At 46.6% G+C, this 17,731-nt stretch overlaps 1 protein-coding gene across 1 annotated transcript in view; it reads left to right on the forward strand.

Moving 5' to 3' along the window:
* Window positions 1–6,544: 6,544 nt before the first annotated feature.
* Window positions 6,545–17,731, forward strand: part of pdhb (pyruvate dehydrogenase E1 subunit beta) — a 32,675-nt gene continuing 21,488 nt past the window's right edge. Inside the window, exons 1-5 of the mRNA XM_056273375.1 lie at window positions 6,545–6,594; window positions 6,693–6,752; window positions 12,345–12,452; window positions 13,259–13,321; window positions 15,001–15,036. Of these exons, the coding sequence (XP_056129350.1) occupies window positions 6,559–6,594; window positions 6,693–6,752; window positions 12,345–12,452; window positions 13,259–13,321; window positions 15,001–15,036 (303 nt within the window). The 5' untranslated portion in view covers window positions 6,545–6,558. The remainder of the gene's footprint in view (window positions 6,595–6,692; window positions 6,753–12,344; window positions 12,453–13,258; window positions 13,322–15,000; window positions 15,037–17,731) is intronic.

Genomic DNA, 17,731 nt, shown 5'->3' on the forward strand with positions numbered 1-17,731 from the left:
GGTGGAAGGTTGCTGGTAGGTGCAGGTGAAAGTGTGCTGGTAGGTGTAGGTGGAAGGTTGCTGGTAGGTGCAGGTGGAAGTGTGCTGGTAGGTGCAGGTGAAAGTGTGCTGGTAGGTGCAGGTGGAAGGTTGCTGGTAGGTGCAGGTGGAAGTGTGCTGGTAGGTGCAGGTGAAAGTTTGCTGGTAGGTGCAGGTGAAAGGTTACTGGTAGGTGCAGGTGGAAGGTTGCTGGTAGGTGCAGGTGAAAGGTTGCTGGTAGGTGCAGGTGGAAGGTTGCTGGTAGGTGCAGGTGGAAGTGTGCTGGTAGGTGTAGGTGGAAGTGTGCTGGTAGGTGCAGGTGAAAGGTTACTGGTAGGTGCAGGTGGAAGTGTGCTGGTAGGTGTAGGTGAAGGTTACTGGCAGGTGCAGGTGAAAGGTTGCTTGTAGGTGCAGGTGAAAGGTTGCTTGTAGGTGCAGGTGAAAGGTTGCTGGTAGGTGTAGGTGGAAGGTTGCTGGTAGGTGCAGGTGAAAGGTTGCTGGTAGGTGCAGGTGGAAGGTTGCTGGTAGGTGCAGGTGCAAGTGTGCTGGTAGGTGCAGGTGAAAGGTTGCTGGTAGGTGCAGGTGAAAGGTTGCTGGTAGGTGCAGGTGAAAGGTTGCTGGTAGGTGCAGGTGGAAGGTTGCTGGTAGGTGCAGGTGAAAGTGTGCTGGTAGGTGCAGGTGAAAGGTTGCTGGTAGGTTCAGGTGGAAGTGTGCTGGTAGGCTCAGGTGAAAGGTTGCTGGTAGGTGCAGGTGGAAGGTTGCTGGGAGGTGCAGGTGGAAGTGTGCTGGTAGGTGCAGGTGAAAGGTTGCTGGTAGGTGCAGGTGGAAGGTTGCTGGTAGGTGCATGTGGAAGTGTGCTGGTAGGTGCAGGTGGAAGGTTGCTGGTAGGTGCAGGTGAAAGGTTGCTGGTAGGTGCAGGTGAAAGGTTGCTGGTAGGTGCAGGTGGAAGTGTGCTGGTAGGTGCAGGTGGAAGGTTGCTGGTAGGTGCAGGTGGAAGGTTGCTGGTAGGTGCAGGTGGAAGTGTGCTGGTAGGTGCAGGTGAAAGGTTGCTGGTAGGTGCAGGTGGAAGGTTGCTGGTAGGTGCAGGTGAAAGGTTGCTGGTAGATGCAGGTGAAAGGTTGCTGGTAGGTGCAGGTGGAAGTGTGCTGGTAGGTGCAGGTGGAAGGTTGCTGGTAGGTGCAGGTGAAAGGTTGCTGGTAGGTGCAGGTGGAAGGTTGCTGGTAGGTGCAGGTGAAAGTTTGCTGGTAGATGCAGGTGAAAGGTTGCTGGTAGGTGCAGGTGGAAGGTTGCTGGTAGGTGCAGGTGGAAGTGTGTGGACTTGTATCCATGGTAAATCTTGCTAGCATTTTGAACAACCTGCCACTGCAGTAGAAACCAGAAGTCAGTGGACTACAGTTATGCACAGAGGCGACTGGCCGGATACAACAGGGAGAAGGGGGGGTACAACTGGGAGAAGGGGGGGATACAACTGGGATAAGGGGGGGATACAACTGGGAGAAGGGGGGAGGGTACAACTGGGAGAAGGGGGGGGGGTACAACTGGGAGAAGGGGGGGGTACAACTGGGAGAAGGGGGGGGGATACAACTGGGAGAAGGGGGGGATACAACTGGGGGAAGGGGGGGTACAACTGGGAGAAGGGGGGATACAACTGGGAGAAGGGGGGGGATACAACTGGGAGAAGGGGGGAGGATACAACTGGGAGAGGGGGGGATACAACTGGGAGAAGGGGGGGATACAACTGGGAGAAGGGGGGGTACAACTGGGAGAAGGGGGGGATACAACTGGGAGAAGGGGGGGATACAACTGGGAGAAGGGGGGGTACAACTGGGAGAAGGGGGGGATACAACTGGGAGAAGGGGGGGATACAACTGGGAGAAGGGGGGAGGATACAACTGGGAGAAGGGGGGGGTACAACTGGGAGAAGGGGGGGATACAACTGGGATAAGGGGGGGATACAACTGGGAGAAGGGGGGAGGATACAACTGGGAGAAGGGGGGGGGATACAACTGGGAGAAGGGGGGGTACAACTGGGAGAAGGGGGGGGATACAACTGGGAGAAGGGGGGGGATACAACTGGGAGAAGGGGGGGATACAACTGGGAGAAGGGGGGGTACAACAGGGAGAAGGGGGGGATACAACTGGGAGAAGGGGGGGGATACAACTGGGAGAAGGGGGGGATACAACTGGGAGAAGGGGGGAGGATACAACTGGGAGAAGGGGGGGGTACAACTGGGAGAAGGGGGGATACAACTGGGATAAGGGGGGGATACAACTGGGAGAAGGGGGGAGGATACAACTGGGAGAAGGGGGGGGATACAACTGGGAGAAGGGGGGGTACAACTGGGAGAAGGGGGGGGATACAACTGGGAGAAGGGGGGGGATACAACTGGGGGAAGGGGGGGCACAACAGGGAGAAGGGGGGGGATACAACTGGGAGAAGGGGGGGATACAACTGGGAGAAGGGGGGGGATACAACTGGGAGAAGGGGGGGATACAACTGGGGGAAGGGGGGGGATACAACTGGGAGAAGGGGGGGGATACAACTGGGAGAAGGGGGGGGATACAACTGGGAGAAGGGGGGGGGATACAACTGGGAGAAGGGGGGGGATACAACTGGGAGAAGGGGGGGGATACAACTGGGAGAAGGGGGGAGGATACAACTGGGAGAAGGGGGGGGTACAACTGGGAGAAGGGGGGGATACAACTGGGATAAGGGGGGGATACAACTGGGAGAAGGGGGGAGGATACAACTGGGAGAAGGGGGGGGATACAACTGGGAGAAGGGGGGTACAACTGGGAGAAGGAGGGGATACAACTGGGAGAAGGGGGGGGATACAACTGGGAGAAGGGGGGGTACAACTGGGAGAAGGGGGGGATACAACTGGGAGAAGGGGGGGGATACAACTGGGAGAAGGAGGGGGATACAACTGGGAGAAGGGGGGAGGGTGCGTGTTGTTGGTTTTGGAGAAAAGATAGCAGACATTCCACAAACATCCTGAGCCGATACAGACAAACCATTTAAGTGTGGGACGGAGAACTGGTGTGTGGCCTGTGTGTAGTGTTCACACTCTTTATAAAGGATGGCTGAAGAGTTGTCGTTTAGTTTAGTTTAGTTTAGTTTAGTTTAGTCCACACACACAATGTCCTCATCTACATGGGACTTAGACGCCCCGTCTGCCCGAGTGTCCTGTAAAACACCGCTGTAACACGACGTTCATTAGCTAATCCTCCCCTCACCCGTCCCGGGACCTGTCCAGAGGTCGTTGGGGACCCGCTGTTGAATCCACAACCCGTCCTCTCCATATCTGTCTGTCCTCAACTGCCCTCTGTAAGCTGGCAAAGTCCAGGCCTGTCCACTCTGATGTTACACAGCCACCCCTCCTCCTCCTGCTGTCTCCCCCGTCTTCACCCGCCCCCACCTGTGCCTTGCAGGATGGCCTTGGCAAGGCCGGGACCTCTCGAGATGTGACCATACCGTTTCAGTTAATTATCTAGATAATTAATAGTTAATTATTTTGTTAATTAGATAATACAGAGGCAAATACGGCCCAATAAAGTAAATACATAAGAAATAGAAAACTGAACTTCATAAAAAGATGGGTGGAAATGTTTTTATTTCTGCACATGCAAAAAGAAATAGAAACATTCCATCACACGCACGCACACGCATGCACACGCACGCACGCACGCACGCGCGCACACACGCACACACACACCACTCCATTGTGGAATTGCAGGTGTGTGGTATTTAGAAGTAAATCCTTGTTTTATACTAATTGGCTTGGGAAAGGAACGTGGTCTGTGCTGCACTTGAAACGTCACGTGTCATGTGACTCGCTGTTCAGACTTGAACCCACGTGGTGCTGGTATCACAGCAGTGCCACGCGCTGTAGCCGTGACGTCTTGTAGCGCGTATCAGAGTCATGTAGGTCCTTCCTGGACTTGTGGTGAATGGACGTGAGCTCAGCGGTCTAAAACTGCCCACCGCCACAACCCGGAGAGTCTTTGTCCAACAGTTTTATCCGTTTTCATCAAACACAAACTCAGTTGTCCTCCACAGATGAAGCTGAGACACTGAGAACAAAACTCTGTTAAGTTGCCAGTTGCAGCAGAAGTAAAGGAAGTGCACTTTAAAGTTCTCAGTGGACTACCTCCTGCCCTGCCGTGGGTTTGGTTTAGACTGGAACCACTGCTCGTTTTGCCTTGAACACACTGAAGCAACACAACATGTGTGTTGTGAGTGTCAGCTTGCCGCTGCCTTTTGGGGAGATCTGCATCACTGGTCGTGTTTCCTACATGTGACAGGTGCTCTGCTCTAAAAAGAGGATGTGGGTTTTGGCATGCTTGTGAAAGATGGAACACACGGTTTGGCAAACAATTGTTATCCTTGGAAAGTTCTTTTCAAAATCAAAAATGCAACTGCAACTGCTCGGCACCATCATAACAGCAACTCTTCTATACGGTGCAGAGTCCTGGACCCTAACAAAAGCTATGGAGAAACAAATACAAGCCTCTGAATCCAGAGCATAGACTACTAGAATGCTGCAGATCCCATACCCAGCACACCTCACCAACACTGAAGTGCTGAACAGAGTTAAGGAAGCTATTGTCACCATGACAGTTTACTGACAGTGGTAAAAATAGGGAATCAAACTGGTTTGGTCATGTTTGTGGGACAGAAAGGGCACCTGCAAAGGACATCCTGCAAGGCCTGGTGGAAGGGACTAGGACGAGAGGGAGACTGAGAAAAACCTGACTAACCCACATCGCTACAGATGAGCTCAGTGGAGGCGGGGAGAGCTGCGATGGATAGATGGCTAGATGGATAGATAGACGGATAAAGATGGATAGATAGATGGATAGAGATGGACAGATAGATGGATAGAGATGGACAGATAGATAGATGGATAGAGATGGACAGATAGATGGATAGAGATGGACAGATAGATAGATGGATAGATGGATAGATGCTAGATAGATGGACAGATAGATGGATAGAGATGGACAGATAGATGGATAGATGGACAGATAGATAGATAGATGGATAGATGGATAGATGCTAGATAGATGGACAGATAGATGGATAGAGATGGACAGATAGATGGATAGAGATGGATAGATAGATGGATAGATGGATAGAGATGGACAGATAGATGGATAGAGATGGACAGATAGATAGATGGATAGAGATGGACAGATAGACGGATAAAGATGGATAGATAGATGGATAGAGATGGACAGATAGATAGATGGATAGAGATGGACAGATAGATGGATAGAGATGGACAGATAGATGGATAGATGGATAGATGCTAGATAGATGGACAGATAGATGGATAGAGATGGACAGATAGATGGATAGATGGACAGATAGAGAGATAGATGGATAGACGGATAGATGCTAGGTAGATGGACAGATAGATGGATAAGGAATGGTGGAAGAGACTTGTTGATGCATCGGCTGTGCCCCTACGCCCTCCATAGGTTACGGAAGTGATGATGAATGATAAAAATATTAATAGTACAAATACTAACTCTGCTAATATTAATGATACAATGTCATTATAATCAGTGATAGTGATATTTCCTTTCCCTTGTCACTTGACAGGTGGTGCCCAACCCTGCTCCTGGAGCGCTGCCCCCCTGCCGTGTTTCACCCCACCGCTCATTTAACACCGCTGGTGGGACCGCAAACCTGCTGACCCACACCGGGATTAGTGGACTCGGGGGCGCTGAACCGGGCTTGGCGTGAAAACCGGCAGGGGGCAACTAGCTCTCCGTGGGCAGCTAGCTCTGCGGGAGCAGCTAACTCTCCGGGTGCAGCTAGCCCTCCGGGGGCAGTTAGCTCTCCGGGGGCAGCTAGCTCTCCGTGGGCAGTTAGCTCTCCGGGGGCAGCTAGCTCCGCGGGAGCAGTTAGCTCTCCGGGGGCAGCTAGCTCTGTGGGAGCAGCTAGCTCCGCGGGGGCAGCTAGCTCTGTGGGAGCAGCTAGCTCTCCGTGGGCAGATAGCTCCGCGGGAGCAGTTAGCTCTCCGGGAGCAGTTAGCTCTCCGGGGGCAGCTAGCTCTGCGGGGGCAGCTAACTCTCCGGGGGCAGCTAGCTCTGTGGGAGCAGCTAGCTCTCCGTGGGCAGCTAGCTCCGCGGGAGCAGTTAGCTCTCCGGGAGCAGTTAGCTCTCCGGGGGCAGCTAGCTCTGCGGGGGCAGCTAACTCTCCGGGGGCAGCTAGCTCTGTGGGAGCAGCTAGCTCTCCGTGGGCAGCTAGCTCCGCGGGAGCAGATCTCCGGGGGCAGATAACTCCGCGGGGGCAGCAGGGGGCGTGTGGCAGGCAGTCCTCCTGAAGCTGCAGTTGTCCTTGGAGTTGTTTTGTTTTTTTTCTCCCCCAAATGTTGAGATTTGTTCCGCTTCCCGCGCGGAGAGCTCCCTTATTGGTTGGCTGTGATGACGCACCCCCGGCCCCAAACCAACAGCAACTTTAATTGGCTGAAATCTCGGCTCGCCGCTGTAGCCCCTCCCCCTGCCGAACAGAGGACAGGTCAAAGCAAGATGGCGCTGCTGAAGTGTGTGGTCCGCTCCGGAAGGGTACGTCGTGAGCTGAACGTTTCTCCTACCTCTGCTGTCCGTGTGAACGCGTCCAGCTTTGGCCGAGAGTCTAAATTAACCTCCTTGTCTTTTTACAGAATGCCGTGTCGCTGGTTCTGCGGCGGGAGTTGCACGGAAGCACGCCGGCCTCCATGCAGGTGAGTCCGGCTGGGACCTGCATGTGTCCATGTAGCGTTCAGCCTGAGGTCCAGGTTGGGAGGAGAGGCCGACATGTTCCGGTACAGGTGTAGGTTATTTCCTGGTGTCGGGTAGGCTGCTCCCTGCTCCTGCTGCTGGCTGCCCGACTGCACCATGCTGTGATTCGGAACCAGGCCCTCCAGCCGGTTTTCTGTAAGCCATCACGTTCACCTGTTCCGGTTTAAAACGTCCCTGGTACGAGGCTGGTAAGTGGAGCAGGTGAATGTAATGGACTACCTAGACTAGAGTCCCAGCAGGACTGGAAGACCTGACTGAGAAGCACTGGCATGATGGCTGTCATGACAACACCTTGCCTGGCTGCCATTCTCTGTTCCGCTGCGTCGTTTGGTTTTCTTTATCACGTCTTTGTTTAGTTTAGCAGTTTAACAGCAGAGGTGCTTATAAAACGTGTGATTGATGAGTGACAGGAAGACGAGCAGCACAAGTCCTTGGACAGGATTTGAATGCAGGACGCCATCAGGGCAAAGCCTCCTATCATGCAGTAGGGTTTGGTGTCGTTTGGGTTTTTACCAGCACCGCTGATGGAGCCCCAGTGATGGTTCTGATCATGTTATGAGAACGAAACCAAAACATTTTATGTTGATGGAATATTTGAGGTTTGGATCTCCATCCATCCATCCATCCATCCTTCCATTACCCAAACCGCTTATCCTGCTCTCAGGGTGGCGGGGATGCTGGAGCCTATCCCAGCAGTCACTGGGTGGCAGGCGGGGAGACACCCTGGACAGGCCGCCAGACCATCACAGGGCAATGAAACGTTCAAAAAATCTTTTTCTGTAAAAATTTCAAAACAGTCAATAATACAAGCACATTTTCTGAAATGTGAACGAAAGGAGAAAGGCAAGCTACTCCTTAAAACTCTCCTCTGACCAGATAAGAAGAGTTGGTACTAATCTAGTGTCATCATCACATCATCATCGGCGGTCACTCGGGGTCGAGTGTGACTGTCCTTTAGGACACCGGCACGTGGAGTGGCTGATGTGCCTGCAGGCACCACATGGTCCTTGGCAGGGGGTGGGTAGAGTCCACTGGTGTGGAGAACCAAGACAACTGGGGACCACCCTCTGTTGCAGCCTTCATCTGCCTTCACTGCTGTTGTCCCACTGTTTATTAAAGCTAGACATTATCATTCGTTACAGTTCTAATCCTGCTGTCATTAGAAACGCCAGCCGTAGATAGTTTTATCCTAAATGAATATCCTGTGAAAAGCAGGATGTTAACCGTGTGCTGTGTCTAACTAAATGCAAGAGTCTCAGCAGCTGAGGAGGAATGTAAACCCTTCGAGACAAATCCTATTTATCCTCTTGATCTGTCCATCCAGCAGTGAACAGAAGCTCTCTGGAGATGAACTGGAAGAGTTTCTGTTGATCAGTGAGCTTTAATCTGAGAGTCATGTAGAATGTAAACTGCATTCTCTGAGTAATGTAGAGTATAAACTGCATTCTCTGAGTAATGTAGAGTATAAACTGCGTTCTCTGGGTAATATCGGATATAAACTGCATTCTCTGAGTAATATAGGATATAAACTGCATGCTCTGAGTAATATAGAGTATAAACCGCATTCTCTGAGTAATATAGAGTATAAACCGCATTCTCTGAGTAGTATAGAGTATAAACTGCATTCTCTGAGTAATATAGGAGATAAACTGCATTCTCTGAGTAATATAGAATATAAACTGCATTTTCTGAGTAATATACAGTATAAACTGCATTCTCTGAGTAATATAGAATATAAACTGCATTCTCTGAGTAATATAGAGTATAACCTGCATTCTCTGAGTAATATAGAGTATAAACTGCATTCTCTGAGTAATATAGAGTATAAACTGCATTCTAATTAATGCATTTCATAAACTAGTTCTTACTGCTTAATGTATTACATAAACTAGTTCTTACTGCTTAATGTATTACATAAACTAGTTCTTACTGCTTAATGTATTACATAAACTAGTTCTTACTGCTTAATGTATTACATAAACTAGTTCTTACTGCTTAATGCATTTCATAAACTAGTTCTTACTGCTTAATGTATTACATAAACTAGTTCTTACTGCTTAATGTATTACATAAACTAGTTCTTACTGCTTAATGTATTACATAAACTAGTTCTTACTGCTTAATGCAGTTCATAAACTGGTTCTTACTGCTTAATGCATTTCATAAACTAGTTCTTACTGCTTAATGTATTACATAAACTAGTTCTTACTGCTTAATGCAGTTCATAAACTAGTTCTTACTGCTTAGTGTATTTTATAAACTAGTTCTTACTGCTTAATGTATTACATAAACTAGTTCTTACTGCTTAATGCAGTTCATAAACTAGTTCTTACTGCTTAATGTATTTCATAAACTAGTTCTTACTGCTTAATGCATTACATAAACTAGTTCTTACTGCTTAATGCAGTTCATAAACTAGTTCTTACTGCTTAATGCATTTCATAAACTAGTTCTTACTGCTTAATGCATTACATAAACTAGTTCTTACTGCTTAATGCATTACATAAACTAGTTCTTACTGCTTAATGTATTTCATAAACTAGTTCTTACTGCTTAATGCATTTCATAAACTAGTTCTTACTGCTTAATGCATTTCATAAACTAGTTCTTACTGCTTAATGCATTTCATAAACTAGTTCTTACTGCTTAATGCATTACATAAAGTAGTTCTTACTGCTTAATGCATTACATAAACTAGTTCTTACTGCTTAATGTATTACATAAACTAGTTCTTACTGCTTAATGTATTACATAAACTAGTTCTTACTGCTTAATGTATTTCATAAACTAGTTCTTACTGCTTAATGTATTTCATAAACTAGTTCTTACTGCTTAATGCATTACATAAACTAGTTCTTACTGCTTAATGTATTACATAAACTAGTTCTTACTGCTTAATGCATTACATAAACTAGTTCTTACTGCTTAATGTATTACATAAACTAGTTCTTACTGCTTAATGTATTTCATAAACTAGTTCTTACTGCTTAATGCATTACATAAACTAGTTCTTACTGCTTAATGTATTTCATAAACTAGTTCTTACTGCTTAATGCATTACATAAACTAGTTCTTACTGCTTAATGTATTACATAAACTAGTTCTTACTGCTTAATTTATTTCATAAACTAGTTCTTACTGCTTAATGTATTACATAAACTAGTTCTTACTGCTTAATGTATTTCACTTGTTCTGCAAACACAAGTGAAATGTGCTTTCAGGGTTTGATGAAGGGCTTCAAAACAACCAGCTCCAACTCAGACCTGGTTCTTAATACCGTTTGGTGTTGGTGTGTATTAGGGGTGCCCGGTGTATGAGGTAGACGGTATAAATGATATAAATTTGGCCTACGGTAGAGATTTGGACTCTACCGACCAATCGCGATAACGCTTGTTGATGACGTCATCGTATCTGCCTCAGTGTGACAATGGCTTCAAGCACAGAGACCACGGAGCAGGAGGAGCTGGTTAAAAAAACCGGTGCTACGTCAGTGATTTGGACTTGGTTCGGATTTAAGAAGTCGGATAGTGAGCAGAAAAATGTCATTTGCAAGATGTGTCGAGTGACAGTGCCTGCAAACAAAGGTAACACGAGCAATTTGTTCTACCATCTAAAAACAAAACATGTCCTCGAGTATGAGGAGAGCCAGAGGATGCGCTCGACTCAAAGGCCCAGTCAGTCTCCCAACACAGGAGGGAAGAAAAAGGTTTGCCCTACTACCCAACCGCAGACCTCTACTGCGCAAGCTTTTTCGAAGAGTACTCCCTCTGATAAAAAGAGCAAGCGTTGGACTGACATTACACAAGCCATTACGATACACTTATGCAAAGACATGGTCCCTTTCCAAACAGTGGAACACAGCGGGTTTCAAGACATGATTAAAACCCTTGATCCATGATACGTAGTGCCGAGCTGCAAGTACTTTAATGAGACAGAAATGCCCAAACTGTATGGCCAGCTGTATGGCCAGCTGTATGGCCAAACTGTATGGCCAGCTGTATGGCCAAACTGTATGGCCAGCTGTATGGCCAGCTGTATGGCCAGCTGTATGGCCAAACTGTATGGCCAGCTGTATGGCCAAACTGTATGGCCAAACTGTATGGCCAGCTGTATGGCCAAACTGTATGGCCAGCTGTATGGCCAGCTGTATGGCCAGCTGTATGGCCAAACTGTATGGCCAGCTGTATGGCCAAACTGTATGGCCAGCTGTATGGCCAGCTGTATGGCCAGCTGTATGGCCAAACTGTATGGCCAGCTGTATGGCCAAACTGTATGGCCAGCTGTATGGCCAAACTGTATGGCCAGCTGTATGGCCAAACTGTATGGCCAGCTGTATGGCCAGCTGTATGGCCAAACTGTATGGCCAGCTGTATGGCCAGCTGTATGGCCAGCTGTATGGCCAAACTGTATGGCCAAACTGTATGGCCAAGCTGTATGGCCAAACTGTATGGCCAAACTGTATGGCCAGCTGTATGGCCAGCTGTATGGCCAGCTGTATGGCCAGCTGTATGGCCAGCTCCGAGAGAATATTGAAAAAGACCTCCGTGAATTAAAGTATTTCGCAACTACTACGGACTTGTGGTCGAGTCGCAGCATGGAGCCTTATATCCGCCTCACGAAGCAAGTGAACTGGAGTAAACACCAAAGTTTAGTGTTTGTGTTTGCAGCTTGATTTTAATTTGAAATATGCTGCTTTTTTCTTAACTGAAAAGATGCTAAGTACTTTAAGTATTTCTTTCTTAAAAAATATCTGCAACTTGAGAAATTTGGTGTCGAGTAACACTTTTGCACTATAGAACAAAAGCCTGTCGTACTTGAAGTAGTGTTATTTAGAGTATCTATTTTATTTTTGTGTTCTTTAAGATGTAGAAAAATTAGTGTTTGGTAACTTTTGCACTATTTTGCATTACAGAAAACAACCTGTTGTACTTGAAGTGCTGTTTACAATATCTAGTTTATTATTGTGTTCTTGAAGTGAGAAATTATTGTTGGCAACCTTTTCACTGTTTTTGCAATTTGCATTATAGAAAACCTCTTTTACTTGAAGTACTGTGTACAATATCCACCTTATTTTTGTGTTCTTGAAGAAGTGAGCAATTGTTGTTGACACATTTTCACTATTTTGCATTATAGAAAACAGCCTGTTGTACTGTTTTTATTTAAAATATCAGCAATGTTATTTGTGTTGGTTTGCACTATTTTGCACCATAGAGTGCTGAGTTTTAATTTTGAGTTTTGAGATCTGCACAATAAATGTCCTCAAAATTACATTATATTTGTTTTTGTTTTTTTGTTGTTGTTTTTTATTTATTTTTTATCAATTTAGCTTTGCTAAGGGACTATATAACTCATTCAGAAACACTTCCATTATAATTTTTACACTTAAGTTTATATCGCGATATATACCGTTACCGTGAAGGGATTCAATTTATACTGCGATATGAATTTTAGGTCATATCGCCCAGCCCTAGTGTGTGTGTGTGTGTGTGTGTGTGTGTGTTTGCTGATGTTAATGTTGATGCTTGTGTGTCCAGGTGACTGTGCGTGATGCATTGAACCAGGCCATGGACGAGGAGCTGGATAGAGATGACAGAGTTTTCCTCCTGGGAGAGGAGGTCGCTCAGTATGATGGAGCCTACAAGGTGAGGACAACAACAACACACACACATTATTACATTACACCAAGTTCTGCTTCATGTCAGACTAGATGTTGTTACATCATTACTGTTGTGCGTTACATTAGAGAAGCACTCTGAGTCCCGATGTTACCGGAGGGTGTGTTAGTGTGTGTGGGTGTGTGTATTTTAGGGGAATTTAATCTTCTCTGATATTTTTCAAATTGCCAAATTCAGTTCAGTTTATTTTTTTATTTTTTTTAAATTTATTTCTGATTTTTCCCTTTTTTCTCCCAATTTAGTGGCCAATTGATCCCTATTTTAATTCAAACACCCACCCTCGTATTGCATGCGTTCGCCAACTGCATCTCTCCGGCCGGCAGTCTCGAAGGAAAGCGCCTCCCCACTTTCGTGACTAGGCGAATCCAAGCCGAACCACTGTTTTTCCGACACACACAGAGACGCATTCACATGACGAACACAAGCCGACTCCGCCCCCCTCCCGAAGACAGCGTTGCCAATGATTGCTGCTTCATCGAGTCCGGCCATAGTCGGATCTGACGAGACCGGGGCGCGAACCCCAGTCCCCAGTGGGCAACTGCATCGACACCAAGCCGATGCTTAGACCGCTACGCCACCGCGGACTAGTTCAGTTTATTTAAATCAAACTGAGGATGTGTGGATCTGTAGTGCAGATAACTGACTGATAATTTTGTGTGTCTGTGTCATTTGTGTTGTGTGAGTTGTATGGTGTGTGTGTTTTATGTTTTGCATTTTGTCTGTGTGTCTGTGTGTGTGTGTGTGTCTGTCTGTGTGTGTGTGTGTGTGTGTAGGTGAGCAGGGGCCTGTGGAAGAAGTATGGAGATAAGCGTATCATCGACACTCCAATCACAGAGGTCAGACATGTTACTGTTGCTCACTTCTTTCTGATACTGAGTCGTTCAGACGCATCGTTCTCTTCCTACTCCCGCTGTTCACTGCTCGCTGGTTCACTGTTCACTGTTTCACTGCTCACTGTTCACTGTTCACTGTTTCACTGTTCACTGCCCGCTGTTTCACTGTTCACTGTTCACTGTTTCACTGTTCACTGCTCGCTGTTTCACTGGTTCACTGCTCACTGTTTCACTGTTCACTGCTTGCTGTTCACTGGTTCACTGCTCGCTTTTTCACTGTTCACTGCTCGCTGTTCACTGCTCGCTGGTTCACTGTTCACTGTTTCACTGCTCACTGTTCACTGTTCACTGTTTCACTGTTCACTGCTCGCTGTTTCACTGTTTCACTGTTCACTGTTTCACTGTTCACTGCTTGCTGTTCACTGTTTCACTGCTCACTGTTTCACTGTTCACTGCTTGCTGTTCACTGTTTCACTGCTCACTGTTTCACTGTTCACTGCTTGCTGTTCACTGGTTCACTGCTCGCTTTTTCACTGTTCACTGCTCGCTGTTCACTGGTTCACTGTTCTGCTGCCCTACCAGCCAGCACTCACAACTGTCTCCATGTTTCACAGGTCAAAGGTCATGACTAAGCTCTAGATTTCTACATTTTTTTCCCCCTCATTTTTTTCCCCAATGGTACTTGGCCAAATACGCCACACTTCCGAGCCGTCCCGGTCTCTGCTCCGCCCCCTCTGCTGATCCAGGGAGGGCTGCAGACTACCACATGTCTCCTCCCATACATGTGGAGTCACCAGCCGCTTCTTTTCACCTGACAGTGAGGAGTTTCACCAGGGGGACGTAGCACGTGGGAGGATCACGCTATTCCCCCCAGTCCCCCCGAACAGGGGCCCCGACCGACCAGAGGAGGCGCTAGTGCAGAGACCAGGACACATACCCACATCCAGCTTCCCACCCACAGACACGGCCAATTGTGTCTGTAGGGACGCCTGACCAAGCCGAGGTAACACGGGGATTCGAACTGGCGAGCCCCATGTTGGTAGGCAACAGAATAGACCGCTACGCCACCTGGACGCCCCCCAAGCTCTAGATTTGAATGATATTTGTAACAGTGACGTCAGAACCAGCTTTGTTTGCCAAGTGTGTTGGTGCACACGAGGAGCTTGAGTGCGGGTCACATTCCTCATGTCCAGCATCAGATGGACTCAGCAGCATCCACGTTGGTGTTTTGTATGAACAAACACACAATGACAGTCATGTTTCCATCCATATTTTGAATTAAATTCGTCCACATTTATTTTTTTATTCAGCAAATCAGTTTCCATTGCAATGTATTGCATCTCTTTTATCATGAAAGACGTTTGTTAGGCTCAGGCGTGCATGGACACATTTGTGTCAAACTGGGACATTGTATCTATTATTTGTTTCTACTGTTGGAGATATAAAAGTTAGAGCTCAGTCTAATGTTATGACTCAGAAATGTTCATACCTATTAAACTGGATGTATATAATGTAAACCTATATTACTGGAAGGTTTTAGTCATCTGTATTCAGTCACAGAAGGTCAGCAGCAGTCTGAGTCTGCGTTGGTCCAGTGAGAACAAGACCTGGACTTAAAGGAATTAGGAGATTTCGATGGAAAGCAGGTTAACTTTGTTGATTTCTGTTGCTGGTTTCTGCAGATGGGTTTTGCTGGAATCGCTGTGGGAGCAGCTATGGTAAGTCACTGACATGAACTCTCCACCATCTACTTCCATTCATTTACTATTTAGATAAAATGATAATTCTTTGTTTTGTATTTATCTATAGTGATGATAGCCCTACCTAGTTTTTGTATGTATGTAATGTAACGTATGGATGTGGGTTTTTGTATGTCTGTATAACTGCAAGGTGATAGTTTGTGAATATGTGTAGTTATGGTTTGTTTCTGTAACAAACTATAACTACACAAGATTGCTAAGATTTTCACTGGGAGTGATGAAGAAGGGCAGGATTAGAAACGAGTATATTAGGGCCCAGACACACCAAACCGACTAGCAGCAACGAAGGCCGACTGTTGCGTCGCCTCACGTCGCCTGCCATCTAGGCCAAAAAGTAGCACTTGAACACACCTTAAAGACTACAGCCCACGGCCAACTAGCATATACGTTCTGCACTGATTCACTAAGCTGAACAGCCAATCAGAGTGATCTCTCTCAACAACGGGCTCCGCCCATTCAACATGCTGACTCAGCCGAAAAGCTGCCGACAGGGGTCCGACTAGTGCCGACGGTGCGGGACACACCGCAAAAACTAGGGTCACAGACGCTCACCAACGGCCCGACATTGACCGATGGCCGACCATCGGCCCAGTGTGTCAAGGCCCTAAGAGGGACAGCTCAGGTTGGACAGCTTGGAGACGAAGCAAGAGAGACAAGATTGAGATGGTTTGGACATGTGTGGAGGAGAGATGCTGGGTATACTGGGAGAAGGATGCTGAATATGGAGCTGCCAGGGAAGAGAAGAGGAAGGCCAAAGAGGAGGTTTATGGATGTGGCTGGTGTGACAGAGGAAGATGCAGAGGACAGGAAGAGATGGAGACGGATGATCCACTGTGGCGCCCCCTAACGGGAGCAGCCAAAAGTAGTAGTAGTAGATAGTTTGTTTCTATATGTGTGTGTGTGTGTGTGTGTGTGTGTGTGTGTGTGTATGTATATATATATATATACACTACCGTTCAAAAGTTTGGGATCACCCAAACAATTTTGTGTTTTCCATGAAAAGTCACACTTATTCACCACCATATGTTGTGAAATGAATAGAAAATAGAGTCAAGACATTGACAAGGTTAGAAATAATGATTTGTATTTGAAATAAGATTTTTTTTACATCAAACTTTGCTTTCGTCAAAGAATCCTCCATTTGCAGCAATTACAGCATTGCAGACCTTTGGCATTCTAGCTGTTAATTTGTTGAGGTAATCTGGAGAAATTGCACCCCACGCTTCCAGAAGCAGCTCCCACAAGTTGGATTGGTTGGATGGGCACTTCTTGCGTACCATACGGTCAAGCTGCTCCCACAACAGCTCAATGGGGTTCAGATCTGGTGACTGCGCTGGCCACTCCATTACCGATAGAATACCAGCTGCCTGCTTCTGCTCTAAATAGTTCTTGCACAATTTGGAGGTGCGTTTAGGGTCATTGTCCTGTTGTAGGATGAAATTGGCTCCAATCAAGCGCTGTCCACTGGGTATGGCATGGCGTTGCAAAATGGAGTGATAGCCTTCCTTATTCAGAATCCCTTTTACCCTGTACAAATCTCCCACCTTACCAGCACCAAAGCAACCCCAGACCATCACATTACCTCCACCATGCTTAACAGATGGCGTCAGGCATTCTTCCAGCATCTTTTCATTTGTTCTGCGTCTCACAAACGTTCTTCTTTGTGATCCAAACACCTCAAACTTGGATTCATCCGTCCACAACACTTTTTTCCAGTCTTCCTCTGTCCAATGTCTGTGTTCTTTTGCCCATCTTAATCTTTTTCTTTTATTGGTCAGTCTCAGATATGGCTTTTTCTTTGCCACTCTGCCCTGAAGCCCAGAATCCCGCAGCCGCCTCTTCACTGTAGATGTTGACACTGGTGTTTTGCGGGTACTATTTAATGAAGATGCCAGTTGGGGACCTGTGAGGCGTCTGTTTCTCAAACTAGAGACTCTAATGTACTTATCTTCTTGCTCAGTTGTGCAACGCGGCCTCCCACTTCTTTTTCTACTCTGGTTAGAGCCTGTTTGTGCTGTCCTCTGAAGGGAGTAGTACACACCGGTGTAGGAAATCTTCAATTTCTTAGCAATTTCTCGCATGGAATAGCCTTCATTTCTAAGAACAAGAATAGACTGTCGAGTTTCAGATGAAAGTTCTCTTTTTCTGGCCATTTTGAGCGTTTAATTGACCCCACAAATGTGATGCTCCAGAAACTCAATCTGCTCAAAGGAAGGTCAGTTTTGTAGCTTCTGTAACGAGCTAAACTGTTTTCAGATGTGTGAACATGATTGCACAAGGGTTTTCTAATCATCAATTAGCATTCTGAGCCAATGAGCAAACACATTGTACCATTAGAACACTGGAGTGATAGTTGCTTGAAATGGGCCTCTATACACCTATGTAGATATTGCACCAAAAACCAGACATTTGCAGCTAGAATAGTCATTTACCACATTAGCAATGTATAGAGTGTATTTCTTTAAAGTTAAGACTAGTTTAAAGTTATCTTCATTGAAAAGTACAGTGCTTTTCCTTCAAAAATATGGACATTTCAATGTGATCCCAAACTTTTGAACGGTAGTGTATATATATATATACACCCCTATAAGTGTGTATATACAGTGCATCCAGAAAGTATTCACACCCCTTCACTTTACCCACATTTTGTTAT

This window comes from Lampris incognitus, chromosome 2 (genome assembly GCF_029633865.1).
Source record: "Lampris incognitus isolate fLamInc1 chromosome 2, fLamInc1.hap2, whole genome shotgun sequence".
Taxonomy (NCBI): Eukaryota; Metazoa; Chordata; class Actinopteri; order Lampriformes; family Lampridae; genus Lampris; species Lampris incognitus.